This window comes from Ilyonectria robusta (genome assembly GCF_021365365.1).
Source record: "Ilyonectria robusta strain PMI_751 chromosome Unknown BGZ61scaffold_1, whole genome shotgun sequence".
NCBI classification, from domain to species: domain Eukaryota; kingdom Fungi; phylum Ascomycota; class Sordariomycetes; order Hypocreales; family Nectriaceae; genus Ilyonectria; species Ilyonectria robusta.
Window position 1 is genome coordinate 4,178,229 of NW_025764435.1, and position 16,654 is coordinate 4,194,882.

The following is a 16,654-nucleotide window of genomic DNA, read 5'->3' on the forward strand; positions in this document are numbered from 1 at the left end:
CCAACACGCCAGCGCTTGTAGGTCTGAGCTAAGACTCTCAATGCCGGGCGGAAGTCCCCTGGACACCGCAGTGGTCTAGATCGATGACTGCCATGTTGCGTGCGTGTCGTGGCTGTCGTGGTTTGTTATGTCTCTCATGCCTTGCGTGTCTCCCATGCTGTGCGCCAGCGGCTGGGCACGGCATTGATGTTTTGATTGTGATTGATTGACAAAGATCCCACGTCATGGATTGGATGAGGATCAACACTCAATGGCTTCCGTTGTATTCGTACACGGGTGAGCAAGCAACCGACGAGAGCCAGCACACCGCCTCGCCAGCCTCTCCTCCTTGCCGAAGGAGGAAACGGGCTGCAACTCCAGCAACGACGAGTTGCGGCGACTCGGGTGCGCGTGTGTGTAGTGGACCAGGACCAGAATGCGCTGTACAGAGTACGGATTACGGAGGAGCACCGTAAGGCAGTACGTACTACGTAGTACAGTGTTTCGATGAGCGCCCGCGAGCATCAGTGGGGCACGGTCCAGGCACGGTCCACGGCGATGTGAATCAACGGCGGCCAAGGAAACTTGTAGCGGCACGAGATTGATGACGGGCGGCCGTACCGATGAATTTGCTGACAATGACCAAGGCTCAGGCGGGCAGTGCAGCCAGACAGAGGGAGAGTCTACTCGCTGCTTCGACGGTAATGTGAGTGAGACAGTGCTTGGACACAGTGCCCGAGACATCAGCCATTCAGGAGTCACGCACGTGGACCACCTGCGGCCGCCTGTGGCAGGCACCTAAGGGCAATTGCGAGCGGTCTGACTGGCTGCGACGGCGATGCTGGGACACTGTGCGGAGGCTCTCAACATCCACTGGGGTCGACGACACTTGCAGCCGAAATTAGGCCAGTGGTGAGGTCGCGCCAGGGCAAGGGCAAGCGGCAGAACACAGGCTAGGAATAGTACGGGCGCTGCACTGGCGGCAGGGCAAGGGCAGCGAACCATCCAAGATCCCGAGCGCCGAGGCCCCGAGCAAAGTCAATGAGCGATGAGTGAGGAGCCATGGATCGATCTGGCCGACCGCCAAAGCCAGCGCCCCGAACCAGTCGTTTCCAGGGCTGAGGAGCCACTGGAGCCACTGGAGCCACTGGAGCCACCGAAACACCGAAAGTCCACTGTCCGCCCACTGGCCGCCCACTGGGGCCACTGGAATTAGGGGCGCCAGGGTCACCAGATGGAGCCAAATGTAAGCCCTGGGCTTCTCCTGCCCCTCTCCACGAGCCCCCCAAACCAGTCCCCGTGAAGCAAAAACTTCTTGTCCAACTCGTGCCAGCAAAATTTCCCTGAATCTGGCCGTCGCACAACAACGCGCCCCATCTTTCCCAATTTTTTCCGTCCTTCTTCTCTCTGGCGGGGGCCCAGTTTTTACCCGCTCCTTGCTCGGCAAATACCCACGATTTGCCTTGGCCCTGTCTAATTAGAGACGAGCCCCCATCCCGCGCCTTTGTCGTCGTTGGCCCCAACCAGGCTGCTTGTGCCGCCGCCTCTCCTGTTGTTGCGGCTGTCGCTTTGTTGCTGCTTTTGGCGCGGCGCAACTTGTTGGCCGGCTAGAGTCACTCGGCTCATTGCTTTGCAAGGGCTTATTAAATCCAGGGCGAGGGCGACGAAGCCGGCTCCTTCCTCACCCTTCAATTTATTCCCTCTCCCGCCACCTCATGTTTATTACACAGCGCCCTTATTTACATTGAACGCTTTCCGCCTCACACACACCCTCCCAGACTTGCGCGACGCACACGCAAGGCCCATTACACGTGCCGTCGACGATCACCGACTTCCCGCGCGCGTTCTCAAGCCATCTCTTGGCTGCCAAGGCCTCCCTGTCTCGCCCAGCGCCGCAACCTCAGCGGGGACGTCATCTGGAAGCCCGCCAAGCCGCGCTGCCACCCACACATCATCAACCACGCCCGCGCAACGACTGGACGCACCCACACACCCACAGCACCCGCAGGAAACCCACCCCTAGCAACCCACCCGCAGCGACCCGTGTAACCGGACCCTGCGAGTTGAGACGGTCGCCTGCCGCTCTGCTCTCCCTCCAACTCCTAAAAGGCCCGCGTGTGGCTCTATCCAGACTTCGGCCCCGTCTCATCTACTTGAGCCTTCGCCCGTCCCCAGAGCTCCTCCATCCACCACCACCCTCCGCACATACCTGTTGATCATGTTTGTCGTCCCGGTATTATAACACCTCTGTCCTCAGGGACACACATTACAGTGCACAATCAGAACTTGAACTTGCTTACGAGACCGTTTGTCGTGTCTTGTACCCGTTCTCTGGAACACCCGCACTACAGCGCACCTTCAGCTGCTGAACACATTCCGCCTACTATAACCCATCCGTCACCACAAGCTGCCTCCCTGGATACCGTCCTGGCCGACTCCTGTTTCTACAACGACTCCCAATTCAGACTGGCTAGCTACCGTCAAACCGATTCTCTAGCCTTGATCCCTGCCTCCTCGGCTCATACATCTCAAATCCCTCGAAACACCCCCCCCACCACCATCCCTCCCATGTCCGCCAACATGACCACCACCACATCAAACTCCGATACCCTCTGGGCCACCCACGGTTCAGAAGAGTGCGAAGAAGCCGACGAACCTCCCGAGCTACGCTTCCAGCGCCATCTTGACTCCAACAAGTTCCAAAGGACCGCCATTCGACGCCCGAACGAGAGCTCCTCCTTGCTAACCAAGGCCATCATGGGACACTCGGACGATGACCTTCAGGGCTACACCCACGAAGTTCCCCGTCCCATCTCGACCAACACTCATCGCCGCCGCTCGATGGCCAGCAACATCAGCCTCGCCTCCACCGCTGATCTGACCAGCGACACGGGACTCACGAGTCCCTCACGACCCAACACTCCAAGCCCCCCTCCCCCGGAAATGGCAATCATGCGCCTGGACACTCCTATCGAACATAAGCACGTCTCTCTCCTCGGAGCTGCCGTCAGACTTCAGGACCCATCCAATCCGGCTGCCCAGGCACCTCGCAAGCGAAGCATCCAGTTTGCTTGCGGAGGCAAGCCTCTTCTCCAGGAGTCGGCTCTTCGTGCTCAGCCTATGGTCAAGACTCCTTCCGCCCAGGAAGCTCCTCGCCGATCATGCATCAAGTTTGCCTGCCCGGCCCGACCTGCCTCAACCCAGAACACTCCCCCACGGCAGATCGAATCTCAGATGGACCAAGCCTCTCGCAATGCTAGGCCCGAGTCTCCCTCAACCCCAAAGAGGACCTCGGCTCTCTCTACTGTCATCTCGACTACTCCTCGTCAGACAACCCCCCGGAGGCCTTCTATGGGACGCCCCAAGTTCCTCCGAGCCAACTCGAGGGAGCTCTCGACCGATGGATCCCAGTTTCACGAGTTTGCAAGTGGAACGACTCGCGAGGACGACTGGATTCGACAAGACAACCACCCTGCCTCGAGAAAGAAGCTCACCATTGACGACACTCTCACCAAGGAGAACCAGATTCGCCGGTTAGCTGCTGAAGCTGAAGAAGAGGCGGAAGAGGAAGAAGACGAGCTCAACAATGATGAGTACGCCGTGGACGACGAGGATGATGATGAAGATGAGGATGAACTCGACATGGAAGCTGAGTTGGACGACGAGGATGATGAGGATGAGAACGACTCTAATTCCGATGGCTATCACACCGATGAGGAAACTGGCTTTGCCGATTCCGATGACGACGACGATGATGACGAGAACATGGCTCTTTGGACCCCAAGCCAGAAGTCAGTTATCCATGGCTCATCAGCTCCCATTGCCCGAAGACTTTCCATCCACGAACAACAATCGGACTCATCCATCGCAAGCCAACGCAGCCATCCCCACACCCGTCGTGAAAAGGCCAGACGTATCAAGACCCGGGACGAGACACCAGACCTCCCAGACAGCACTGATTTCGTTTGCGGAACCCTGGATGAGGATAGACCTCTCGAGGAGGCCTACATGTCTTGTCTCGCGGCCCGCCGGAATGAGAGGTTGCGCATGATCCCTCAGGATATTGACCCTAGCTTCCCCGCTTCGGAGCCTGAGGAGGAAAACGATGGCGAGATCTTTAATCCCGTCCACCACGAAAGTGACGTGGATGATTGGCTAAACGGCAAGATGGAAGATATTCATCACGAGCTTGATCGTCCCCGCAGGAGGAGAAAGAGCAACGTGTCCCCCAAGCGCTACCGCTCGCCTCCACCTAAACGCCATCACTCTCCTCCTCCCCCCAAGGCTCGTGGTCGATCACCGAAGCTGTTGTTCGACCGTCCCTCCCCTCGGAAGACGAGATCACCTGGCCGGGCTGGAAAGCCCGTAACCACACCTCTTGGATCACCCCGATGCGGCCAGGTCAAGTTCAACCTCGCTGGTCGTCCCGGCCTGACCCATACCAAATCACTGCCTCGAGCCGGCGTCGCGTTTCTTCTCAAGCATGCCCGCCACCACAGGGCCAACCAAGATCAAGATATTCATGTTCGTGGCGCCATCGACATCGTCAAGGGCTTGGAAAGCAAGCGCCAGCGCCGCAAAGAGAAGTTCCACCAAAAGTACTGCAATCGTGCTCGACGTGGACAACTCCCTGAACGTCGCCCAATGCCAGGACGAGGCGCCGAACGCATGAAAGAACTCGGCCTGCTCATGGCGGGCAAGAAGGACCAGGGCAACTATGTCATGTCCGTCTAAACCACATTTCTTTTCATTTACGCAAAATGAGCGAACAGCATTTTTCGGTGGGTTCTCTGCATGGTATGCATGGCGAGCATCTGGCAACACATACGGTTTTAACTTGATGACATCTTTTTCACCTTTTATTTATTTTCTTTGTTATTTTTTTGAGGACGCATTCAACTGTACCTATTTAGCACCGGGATAGTGCTTAGCATACATGAGGTGTTGGTGTACATATTGGTTTTGTATTTGCATTGGGTGGACGGTCGGAACAAACATTCGCTATCGGCACAGGAAGGCCTGTTTGAAATTGTTTGGATACCCCTGACAAGGCATTGGGAATAATGAATTTCCCACTTGGCGTTGGATGAAAGGAAGGCACATAACGACATACTAGATATCAATTTACGACCCCATAACATTTCTTGCTGAAGCCATAGTGGCACATGTGACTTCCATAGAAAGAAGGACACGGTAGTCCTGATCCTATGACTCTTCCAAACTCCTGTAGGCAACAGTAGAACCAAGTCCGTTCAACGTGTTCGGATTCCTTTTCCGAGAAGCCGAAGTGCGGAATGCTCGATTGGGATGAGGTTCTGGGTACGTCGACGTTCGATCTCGGAAGAAACTCGTGGACTCGGAATGTTGTAAAAGCACCCGAAAGAGAAAAAATCAACATGCAATACGATAGATGCAAGTAAATTCGTAAGCACAAGTCTCCCGATATCTCTTGATGGTGTGTTCCAAGGACAGCGTGACAGGCCACGTATTTGTGCCTGAAATTCAAGGCCCCACAAGGCGTCACCCTTTCTGCCAGCTTTCTACTTGGGCTATGAACGTCTCCCGATCTACCAGCTCACACTCAACGACGCCGGCGATAACGACTACAAATACCACCCGCCAGACCACAAGACGAGTTCGATTCGATTTAATACCCTATTAATATCTTGCCCAACATGTGGATTGTCAACTGGTGTATGTTCTGGCCTGCTAGCCGACCATCGGAGCGAAATGGGCTGACACGTGCTGCGAATAGTCTACGATGTGCTGTCCTCGCTGGGACTGCTTAACAAGCACGCCAAGCTCCTTTTCCTGGGCCTCGACAATGCGGGAAAGACGACTCTTCTGCACATGCTGAAGGTACGTTGCGATGCGCCGCTTGGCTGCGTGGGCGGGATCATCGGTGTTGGGAGGATGCCGACCGACGACTCGGCCACCCGCTGTCTCTGCTCGGCGAGTGCAAAATGCTAACGATGAATGCGCAGAACGACCGTGTGGCTATCCTCCAGCCCACTCTCCACCCCAGTAAGTCTTGCGCGGCTTCCGCTGCTGTTGCGGCTCGTCTGCCATGATGCTAAGACTTTGCAGCCTCCGAGGAGCTCGCCATCGGCAACGTTCGATTCACCACCTTCGATTTGGGCGGTCACCAGCAGGGTATGTGCCTTATCTCCCATGCGCCCGATATCCATGACTAACGCCAGCCATCTAGCTCGCCGTATCTGGAGAGACTACTTCCCTGAGGTCAACGGTGTCGTCTTCCTCATCGACGCCAAGGACCACGAGCGATTCCCCGAGGCCAAGGCCGAGCTCGACGCCCTCCTGTCCATGGAGGAGCTTGCCAAGGTTCCCTTCGTCATCCTCGGCAACAAGATCGACCACCCCGACGCCGTCTCCGAGGACGAGCTGCGACACCAGCTGGGTCTTTACCAGACCACTGGAAAGGGCAAGGTTCCTCTGGAGGGCATCCGGCCGCTTGAGATGTTCATGTGCTCCGTCGTGATGCGACAAGGCTACGGCGATGGCATTCGCTGGTTGTCGCAGTACGTGTAAGAGCGAGCGAGCGAGCGAGATACGGGGAGGAAGTGTTGCCGAGAGCTATACCAGTTTGGAGGATTGAGGGTCGGGGAGGGATGTGTGTCACCCGCTGTTTACGAAGTTCAGACTTCTTCTCTTTTAGGCGAACTTTTTGGTCGCGCAAATTCTACAATACTATGTATCATGATGATAGCCGAGATGTCCGTTGGGAAACGCCCCCTGAGCCCTGAGGGTTTTCTCGGGCGAAGATGCTGAACTGGGAAGCCGATGCAGGGTCCTTTCTCGATGCCGGGTGGACAGATTCCGGGGTCATGAGCAGGTCCACAAGATGTTGGGGAAGGGCAGGCCACTGCACACATGATGTATTCGAATAGAGACGACATCGGGGGCGGGCAATCCTCCCTGAACCACTCGCCAGCATGACACAGGTCAGCATCGCCATCATCATATGTCTTGAAGTTGCATTCTGGCCCTTCGGGGTCCTGGAATCCATGAGCGAACCGCCTCGGCTCCGCCCAGACGAACCGCCGCAAGTTGCCGGCCGGGTCCCATTGGCCGGGGGCGTGAACCACTGTAGCACTCCGCTGTACCACTGCACTGTGTCAGCCACTCAAGGTACTTTACCCCAACGAAAAGCGACGTCATCCCACTCTGGCACGTTGTCGCATCACGGGGCAACCCGACACTGGCTCGCGGCTCCGATTGAGGCAACATTTATTTTCGCAGTCTTCGCCGCTCACTCTGGGCCGCCTCTTCTGCCGTCTCCCCGAAGCCTCGACATGGAGAAGGGAGCCTGCCCTTGAATCCGCTCATCATGTCACAGCCGTACATGTCTCTGTTCCCTCCCGATCCCGTCTACGGCTTTCCGCCCGAGGCCTTCGAACCGTCGAGCCTTCCGGACGGCGACCACGAATTCGTCACTGCGCAGGACCTCGAAGCGTTCGAGAAGGCGCTCCAGGCCCCGGATCCTCTCCAGAGCCCTGTCGATGAGACGGGATGCCGATCGCCGCGCAGCCCCAGCACCTACAGCCTGACTAAACGACCTTCGCAGTCGGAATCTGGCCTCGAGATCGATGTCGCCGCCATCGCAGCCGCTGCAGGTGCCGCCTCGGGGGACTTGCCTGTCCCGCAGACGCCGAGCCAGGGGACCTTCATCACGGCACAGAATGACTGGGCACCCGTGAACCCCAAGGCCTACCGCAGCAAGCGAGGTCACAAGAAGCAGAAGAAGTACAAGAAGCATGCCAGAAAGGGCAAAGGAGCCATCGAGGGCCTGCTGGGCACCCGGACCAAGGACGAGACCCGCGAGGGATATCTATACCGGGTCTTGAAATGGCCCCTGCTGTTCTTCGTCGTTACGTGGCTCGCGGGCTTGGCGGTGGCGTATCTCTCGACGAGGCTGTATATCTGGGTCTTTGAGCACTTCTTCACATGGCGTGGTCAACGGCAACGACTACGAACGAGCATGCGAAATACATCTCATTACCGTGACTGGGTGGCCGCCGCGAAGGAGTTGGACGGCTATCTGGGACGCCAAACCTGGAAGGAAGAGAACGACTACGCATACTACGACTCGAATACGGTACGCAAAGTGTGGGAGCAGATGAGAAAGACGAGAGTGCTCGCAGAGGAGCAAGAAGGAAAGGGCAAAAGGGGCGACGGAGGAAAGGCAATCGACGACTTGAGGGCCTTGACCGAAGCATGCGTCAAGAATAACTTTGTTGGCGTTGAGAACTCGAGGTTGTATAGCCAGACGTACTACGGGACGAAAAACCTGGTCCAGAATTTCCTTGATGAGGGTGAGTTGAATTCCTTGCCAAGTATATGGAGAGCCACACTAACCCTTGCACAGTTGAAAGGAGCTTGAAGTTCTTGATAAAGACACCACAGCTTGAGATGGAACAAAAGCGAGTCCTCTTTAAGCATGTCTACGCAAACTACGGACGAACGGCACTGTGCCTCTCTGGAGGTGCAGCATTTGCGTATTACCACGCTGGAGTTGTCAAAGCGCTCCTGGATGAGGACCTTTTACCCGATGTCATTACCGGAACTAGCGGCGGCGCTCTGATGGCTGCTCTTGTTGCTACCCGCACCAACGATGAGTTGAAGGAGCTTCTGATCCCAGCCTTGGCAGAGCGGATCAACGCTTGCAGTGAGCCCTTTACCACCTGGGTTCCTCGGTGGTGGAAGACGGGCGCTCGATTTGACTCGGTGGACTGGGCCGAGCGATGTAGCTGGTGGACCCGGGGTTCAATGACTTTTAAGGAGGCATTCGAACGGACTGGGCGTATTCTCAATGTGACTTGCGTCCCGGCAGACCCACACTCACCGACAATTCTTTGCAACTACTTGACGAGCCCGGACTGCGTCATCTGGTCAGCTGTGTTGGCGTCGGCGGCGGTGCCTGGCATCTTGAACCCCGTGGTTCTGATGATGAAGACGCGGGACGGGACACTGGTGCCATACTCGTTTGGACACAAGTGGAAGGATGGCAGCCTACGGACCGACATTCCTATCAAGGCTCTCAACACACAATTCAACGTCAACTTTACCATTGTCAGCCAGGTCAACCCTCATATCAACCTCTTCTTCTTCTCGTCTCGAGGGTCGGTAGGCCACCCGGTGACGCACCGCAAGGGCCGAGGATGGCGAGGTGGATATCTCATGTCGGCCTTTGAGCACTACCTCAAGCTGGACATGAACAAGTGGCTCAAATTTATCCGACACGCGGAGCTGCTCCCGCGGCCGCTGGGGCAGGACTGGAGTCAGCTGTGGCTGCAGCAGTTCAGTGGAACCATTACTATCTGGCCCAAGACGATCCTGTCGGACTTTTGGCACATCTTGTCAGACCCGGAACCTCCCCGACTGGCGCGGATGATCCATGAGGGACGACAGAGCGCGTTCCCGAAGCTCAAGTTTGTGGCAAACCGGCTCAAGCTGGAGCGGCTGGTGGAACAAGGCCGACAAGAGTCGCGGCCGTGGGTGCGCCGCGGCAGTCTTCAGACTATTTTGAGTGATGATGACCTGCGAAGCTTATTGGTGGAAGAGATTGGCAACAGTGCGACTACGGAGGAGGAGACAACGGACGCGGAGGAGGTGAATGGGCTTGGGATGGCATTGGGGATGACGTCGCTTGATGAGAAGAGCGATTGATTCAATTTAGACGTGAATCTTGCTTTATGGCGATCACGGGGATCAGTCGATCCAGTACTACCCAGGGGTGTACTCTGGCGTTGGATGGAGTCATGAGATGGATCAAGGATTCGGATTTGGGCCTGGGAATTGGGCATATGGATGGGAGGCATTGGGACACTAGGTATTCACAAGACTATTGGTATTTGTACACATACACACGATTATTCGCACACATGTAATTCGACCTGAACCCCGGCTTAATATGCGCCCAGTCCATGCGTGGAGTTGGCAGTGGACGCTTGGGTTAAGCTTACATTGGTTGGTATTTCATACAATAAGTGAGCTAAAAGTAATTATTGTAAGAACTACCTTTATGAAAATATTTTCGAACATTAATTAGGTATTGAGTTTGGATTGTACTCGTGTGTGTGCGTATAGCAGGACACGTGTGAATCGCAAGGCTCATTAACAAAGGGAGGCAGGGCGGTCGATTCATTTAGGGTTTTGCCGAGACATTCAGAGATTTCCAACCTTGGGCGGACGGTCCTTTGTGCAATTTCGTGAAGAATAACTTCCCATGGTGTGAGTGAGATGCAGACGTATGCGTAAAGGAGAGAGAAGGGCATGGAATTCACAGGAAGCAGTACGAATTACTGGCCGAGTTGGGTACCCAGGTATACACTGGAGTTGCTGACAGGTGGCCCTCATCAGGGTCACGTCACAGGGCTGAAGCCAGGCCGCAGCACCGCTGTGAACACGGTGGCGCGTAAATTAGCGGGCAACGCTGCGCCAACAAAGAGGCTAGAGCGAGCCCCCCCCGGCGGCCGGCGGGGATGGACAGATAATCCGACCAGCCGGCGAAACGGGCGCCATCGGGCTGCGTGGCCGTAACATTTTCAGGACACTCTACACCAGATCGAGCCGTGACGCTACTTCGTACTTTCGTGCGCTGGCCACAATTCGTGCTCCTCGCAACTTCCTCTGCAACGGACAGGACGACAGGACAGCACACACACTCTTTTGACGTTTACCTTCTAATTGTTATTGCGCCTGGGTTTCCTGCGAGCCGCCCTGAGCTCCTCCAATTGTCAAGATGAGTTCAGAGTACTCGTATGACGAGCAGGTGCGTCGCTTGTGCTTCCCGCCGAGTCCGTGATGCTTCTCGCGTGCAAAATGCGAGATGCGCCTGGACGGCTTCTCCTCCTCCTTCTCCTTCCCTCACAATGCAGCTTCGCTAACCCTCGTCTCCTCCGCAGGGCCAGTTCTTCCCCTTCTTCATCCTCACCCTCACCGGCCTGGTCACACTCCCCCTGACCTACACCCTCGTCTGCCCCAGCAAGGACGACGATGCCCTGGCGCCGCGCATCAAGACCGACTACAAGACGGAGCATGCCGCCACCGTCGACGCGCTGAGGACCACCCAGAAGCGCAAGCAATGGCGAGTCAAGCGGGCCATTGTGGTCGTGGTGGGGTGGGCCGTCATGGCCGGCATGGTCTACCTCATCATGGTGACCCAGCGCACCGTTCCTAAGCTCTGGAACCCCTATGATATCCTGGGCGTCTCCGAGGTAAGGGCTCTCTGGTCCTGTTTTGGCGTCTTGGGGCTGTCTCTAACCCGAATCGCGTCACTAGTCCTTCACCGAGAAGCAGATCAAGTCCCACTACAAGCGACTATCTGTCAAGTTCCACCCCGACAAGGTCCGACCCGACCCGGCCAAGAACGAGACCCTCGAGACCCTCAACGACTACTACGTCGAGCTCACCAAGGCCTACCAGGCCCTGACTGACGAGGACGTCCGCAACAACTACATCCAGTATGGCCACCCCGACGGCAAGCAGAGCTTCAGCATGGGCATCGCCCTCCCCATGTTCATCATCTCCGATGGCAACGGCAAGTACGTCGTCCTCGTCTACACCCTGCTCCTCGGCGTCCTGCTCCCCTACCTTGTTGGCTCGTGGTGGTACGGCACGAAGCGCAGGTCCAAGGAGGGCGTCCTGATGGAGAGCGCCAACAACCTGTTCCGACAGTACGAGGAGGGCATCGAGGAGGGCGCCATCATCACCGCTCTCAGCACCGGAAAGGAATTCGAGGAAGTGTTCAAGGGCGACAAGGCCGAGGCGGGTTTGTCCAAGATTGAGTCGCGCATCACTGCTGAGAGTGACACCGTCCCTCTCGCCGCCGGCATGTCAGTCAAGGACAAGGAACAGCTCGAGGACCTCGACAACGGCGTGCGACGAAAGGCTCTCGCTCTGTTGTGGGCGTACCTGGGCCGCGTCGAGCTCGATGACCCTGCTCTCACCAAGGCCAAGTACGAAGTTGCCCCCATCGCCCGCGCTCTGAACCAGGCTTTCGCCGCCATCTCGCTCGCCTACGGAAACATTGACCCCATTGCCGGTTCCTACTCCACCAGCCAGCATCTGATCCAAGCCATCCCTCCCAAGGCCTCTCCCCTTCTCCAGCTCCCCCACTTCGACAACTCCATTGTTGCTGCTGTCGAGGGCGACTCTAAGACGCACATGTCTGTCCAGCAGTTCATGGACCGCCCCGACGCTATCCGAAGACAGCTCGCTGTCGGCAAGGACCTCCTGACCGAGAAGCAGTACGAGAGTGCCATCACTGTCGCAAAGCAAATCCCTTTCCTCCGTGTGGCCAAGGCCTTCTTCAAGGTCACTGGCGAGCGCTTCATCATCCCCTCTTCCCTCGTTACCCTGGTCATCAAGGGCCGCTTCATCCCCCCTGGCACTGAGAACATCCCCGCCGTCAACGAGCTGGACCTCGAGGACATCGATCCCGATGAGGACGACCTCGAGGGCAACAGTGGAAAGAAGAAGATGATCAAGGGTCCCGATGGCAAGCCTATTCCCGTTGACGAGCAGGCCATTTCTCCCCCTCTTGCTTTCGCTCCCCACTACGCTCGCGAAGTCTCCCCCAGGTGGTACGCCTTCCTCAGCGACTCCAAGCAGGGCAAGATGGCCGTCCCCCCCTTCGCCTTCGCCAAGTTCGACCAGCCTATTGTTGACGACAAGGGCAACCCTACCTTCAACATGCAGACTCTCAAGGCTCAGTTCGCTGCCCCCCCTCAGGCTGGTCACTACACCTTTGTGCTACACGTTGTCTGCGATGCCTATGTTGGCTTCGATACTAAGATGGAGGTTACCTTGGTGGTCGAGGAAGCCAGCAAAGCTGCAGCAATGCAGGCCGAGGATGACATCAGCGAGCCTGATGAGGGTAAGTTTCTCACGCAATTCCCTAAAAAGAAGCCACATAACTAACTCAATTACAGACACTCTTGCTGGCCAGATGCAAGCCCTGAAGACTGGCCAGGCTCCCAAGCCCCGCCGAAATGACGATGATTCGGATGACGAGAGTGGCACCGAAGAGGAAGAGGAGGACACCAGCGCGACCAACACGGATACCGAGGACGAGTCATAGCTGGGCTCTGCCCTCTCGAGGCCCCCCGCTGACGTGGGCTGCGGTCCTAGTCTTGTATTTGTTCGCCAAAGCGTCTTCTTTTCGCAAGCAAACCGAGTAGTTTTTGATGGCACTCTGGGCAGGGAGACATGGGGGGGGGAAAGTGGCATCAAGGGGACATATTTTTCGCAGCTGCTGTTCTTCTCTGCGCCGCACCGGGATATCTGGGAGTTTTAGGGTGTTTCAAGGTATTATATATCATAACTGTTGCTGTCTCTTGCGACGGTTCTTGTTTCTTCTTTTGTGTCTTGAAATTATTCTCTCCTACGACATAGAAATGGGAAATGGCGAGGGAGATGGCCCCCAGAGGTCGGTGTTGTGATCGCGGTGATAACTATATCGTAACAACACCCTGTTGCAGGGCATAGAAGAGGAAAAATGAAAGACAGAGGATCAATTCGCTATTCCCCATGGTGTTGAGATCCCCCACACTTCCCTGGACCCGGCCCCTTGTCACATGGGGTCTGGGTTGTTGTTCATACATTCGGAACCTGGTCTCTGATTCCTCGCACCCAAAACAGGTACTCCGGGACTTGCGTTGCCGCTGGTACAAAATCTTATAAGACGCAAGTCCAGCTTCGTCTCGTTCGCCGTGAGCATGACATATGGCTTGACATTTTCAACACACCCTCACACCGCACACCTCGACGCCCTTGCTCTCGATCCGGGCAGACCGTCCAAAATACTGGGTGGAAAGTTCGCGCACAAAAAGGGCGTCGCCGTTGCTCCAGACGTCGAGACCCATGTTCTCCACGGCGTGGGTGTCGACACGGATAGCGTCAGCGTCATCGAGATCATCATCTCCCGGATGAAGGGGGGTGTTCTCGGCGGAAGAGGGCGGGGAGGAGTCGTCGTCCTCGTCGTCGCCATCGGTGTAGGGGCCCTCCTGGCTGTCAGCGAGGTCACCAAGAACGGAGATGATCTGGGTGGTGAGGCGGTGGAAGTAGGCAATGATGGCGAGCTCGATACGCGCCTCGCTGGTTTCGTCAGAGGTAGTACGGCGGGTGGCAGCGAGTGAAGAGAGGGAGTCGGTAAGGGGTTCGGAGCGGGAGGATGGCCTGGGCATGGCCATTGGACCAGGGCCGAGGTCGGCGAGTAGGGCGGCATCACGGGATGCTTCTTCTTGCTCTTCAGAGCGCAGCTGCTCGCCGGCGCTGGCCCACCACATGTAGCCGTTGTAGGCGAGGGCAGTCCAAGTCAAGGGCTCGACAATCGCCTCGACGCCGTCGTCACGAGGGTCCCGGACCACACGGGTCGACTGGTTGGAAAGGCGCACGGCCGAAGTGTCTGAGTGCGGGGACTCCGGGGCGGGGCCGAGGTTCGGGGTTGACATGGAGAGCCGCTCAAGGCCGTTCTTGAGAGAGGTGAAGCGTCGGAGGTCGCGTTGGGTGGCCTTGACGGGTTGGCCGCGAGGAAACTCCACGAGGGGCCAGACCCGTTCTGCAGCATTGGACGAGTAGTCTGGGGGGATGGTGATGAGCATGTCCCATAGGGTGTCTTTCATGGCGAGGATACTGTCTGTGGTGCAGGCAATCCAGCCGGAGCCGGACTCATCATCGACAGCATCCTCGGTGCTGCGCTCGCGTTTCGATGCCTCAAAGTCCTCCATGAGGAAAGGAATATCATGAACACCAATAGAGAAGAGGGGCCTTAGGCGTTGAGTCGATGATGCGCTAGGCAGTATGTCCGTGACGGACAGGGGGATATTTGAGAGAACAGATATGTTATATACTGGCGGGGGTTAGACGGACGTGGTTAAGATGGCGATGTAGTTTAGTCGACTCACCAAAATCACAGATCTCATGGACCGGTGCATGGCACGAAATTAAGATGCGCTTCCGTAACAAGGCGGCGCGATGAATGGGGAATATTAAGGGACCAAACTTATCCAAGAGGCTGGTGAGGCTCCAGGCAGGATGATACGGTGAGAGCCTGTGGCCGGCGGGGACCACGGAGGTGCCATCGGACGCGGAGCGGTTGCGGGCGTGGCCTTTGCGACCGAATGGCTCAGAAGGCATTAGAGGCGAGCTCACAGGTGTCTCGCCAGAGAGGCGCCGATTAACCTGACCGGGCTTCTCCTTGTTTGCAGTCCAGTAGTCCTCAAGTACACCGGTGTCCTTGCGATCCTCAGCGAGCTTACTGTGGGGTTGTCAGTTGCCATCACAAGCAGATGCGACCCTAGGTGAGACATACGCAGCCATCTCCTTCAACACCTCGGCATGCCTCCAGGCGCGGCCCAGGCGGCCATAGCTGAGAGGTACCAAGACGCCGACGGCAATCATTCTAGCATGCCGCGCCTCCTCCTCATCGCAGGGCATGTTGATGAAGGCGCTGAGGCCTGCATGGCCGCCATCGTGGACGAAGTAGATGAGGTCGTTGGAGACGGTGTGAAGGCCGGAAGGTAGGGACTTGTACTCGACGAGTCCCTCGAGCTCGACGCCGGGAGCAGACTGCTTCCAGACGATGGTGTAGCCGGCCTTGACGTCGAAGTGGATGAGGAAGAGGGCGGCGATCGGGGGGCGGTCGGGGGGCGGGTTGGAGGGCATTCGAACGGAGAGGGAGGGTTGCCCTCTACGAGAGGAGGCCATGGCGACTATCGGGAGAGTCGCATCATATGGGGGGCTCGGATATTGGTCGAGGACAAGCTCGATCGGTCAGAGGGTGGAGATGCGGACTGAGCTGGGAGTCGAGAACAGAGGGCGGGCTGGATTGACAACGCAGGCGCAGTCGGTAAATGCTCGGACGAAGCAGATTGATTATCGCACAGCCGGAAGCAAGACAATGCGAGGCGTCAAGCGCGGTGACGACGGGAGGTGCTGTCGCAATTGGCCTTGCGGTAGGATGCAGGATGGACGTTGGTGATGGTAGGGTTTGGTGGTTGGAACCTCCTTGGTAGTGCCCAACTGTTCTAGTCCGCGGGCGCTTCAGTGGAGGTGGTGCTAGCTTACAGTGGTTACATGCCCCGGGAGCCTATCCGATAGGCGACAGCGCCGCTGTTTTCACGTGATGTGGACGCGAGGCGATGGAACCGAAGTGGAAGTGCAACAAGGGATGACGACGATGGCTCACAGCATCAAGGATTATCCAAACATGGGGCCAGGTTCAGATAGAAGGAAGATGTATACCACGTAGTTGATGCCGGAATTTAGTTCTTCTTTTCACGTGTTAGAAGGCGTGGAGTGGGAGATGCGCTCCCATATTCTACAAAAGGGTGTGCTGAGCTCGACCTCGTGATTTCCAGCAGCTTACGCGCCGCAAGGAGAATGCGTGGAATCGTGGCCTGACAGTCGCGAGCTGGGGGTTCCTATATGTCTGCCTATTACTTTTCCCGTCTTGGTGACGGCAGCCAATCAACTGGTTGGAACAATAAGGTCTGATTCATCTGGAATTGAATCTCATATCCCGTCAGAGGCGTTCCTTGATGACATCGGACGAAGCTACGAACCTAATGCACATGCACAGTAAAGGATTTACTGTCAAGAATTGCTGATCGTAGCTTGTCAAAGGAGGAGTGGGACATCTTTTCTTCACCAA

General features: G+C 56.8%; 4 protein-coding genes across 4 annotated transcripts; 3 read left to right on the forward strand and 1 right to left on the reverse strand.

Moving 5' to 3' along the window:
- The first annotated feature begins 5,516 nt into the window (after window positions 1-5,516).
- Window positions 5,517-6,611, forward strand: BGZ61DRAFT_28120 (ADP-ribosylation factor family-domain-containing protein). Its single transcript, XM_046238461.1, has 5 exons — window positions 5,517-5,673; window positions 5,735-5,838; window positions 5,964-6,003; window positions 6,067-6,132; window positions 6,188-6,611. The coding sequence occupies exons 1-5, from the start codon at window positions 5,655-5,657 to the stop codon at window positions 6,526-6,528; spliced, it is 570 nt and encodes a 189-aa protein (XP_046112900.1). The 5' UTR covers window positions 5,517-5,654; the 3' UTR covers window positions 6,529-6,611.
- Window positions 6,612-7,177: 566 nt separating this feature from the next.
- BGZ61DRAFT_28176 (acyl transferase/acyl hydrolase/lysophospholipase) lies at window positions 7,178-9,853 on the forward strand. The gene is made up of 2 exons (XM_046238468.1): window positions 7,178-8,312; window positions 8,366-9,853. The coding sequence occupies exons 1-2, from the start codon at window positions 7,328-7,330 to the stop codon at window positions 9,664-9,666; spliced, it is 2,286 nt and encodes a 761-aa protein (XP_046112901.1). The 5' UTR covers window positions 7,178-7,327; the 3' UTR covers window positions 9,667-9,853.
- An 888-nt stretch (window positions 9,854-10,741) lies between these two features.
- BGZ61DRAFT_471467 (Sec63 Brl domain-containing protein) lies at window positions 10,742-13,081 on the forward strand (the record flags this gene model as incomplete). The annotated part of the gene is made up of 4 exons (XM_046248222.1): window positions 10,742-10,771; window positions 10,905-11,216; window positions 11,281-12,877; window positions 12,933-13,081. 4 exons carry the CDS (start codon window positions 10,742-10,744, stop codon window positions 13,079-13,081), a joined length of 2,088 nt encoding a protein of 695 aa, XP_046112902.1.
- A 658-nt stretch (window positions 13,082-13,739) lies between these two features.
- Window positions 13,740-15,708, reverse strand: BGZ61DRAFT_337402 (uncharacterized protein; the record flags this gene model as incomplete). The annotated part of the gene is made up of 3 exons (XM_046239044.1): window positions 13,740-14,851; window positions 14,907-15,259; window positions 15,314-15,708. The coding sequence occupies 3 exons, from the start codon at window positions 15,706-15,708 to the stop codon at window positions 13,740-13,742; spliced, it is 1,860 nt and encodes a 619-aa protein (XP_046112903.1).
- Window positions 15,709-16,654: the final 946 nt, after the last annotated feature.

What these genes read in the sequence shown, in the direction of transcription:
- BGZ61DRAFT_28120 (XM_046238461.1), top strand. An exon ending in CTCTTCTGCACATGCTGAAG is followed by an intron (nt 5,839 to 5,963) that starts GTACGTTGCGAT and finishes ATGAATGCGCAG; the next exon opens with AACGACCGTGTGGCTATCCT. An exon ending in TTTGGGCGGTCACCAGCAGG is followed by an intron (nt 6,133 to 6,187) that starts GTATGTGCCTTA and finishes CCAGCCATCTAG; the next exon opens with CTCGCCGTATCTGGAGAGAC.
- BGZ61DRAFT_28176 (XM_046238468.1), top strand. Translation starts at nt 7,328, where the DNA reads ATGTCACAGCCGTACATGTCTCTGTTCCCTCCCGATCCCGTCTACGGC. An exon ending in CCAGAATTTCCTTGATGAGG is followed by an intron (nt 8,313 to 8,365) that starts GTGAGTTGAATT and finishes ACCCTTGCACAG; the next exon opens with TTGAAAGGAGCTTGAAGTTC.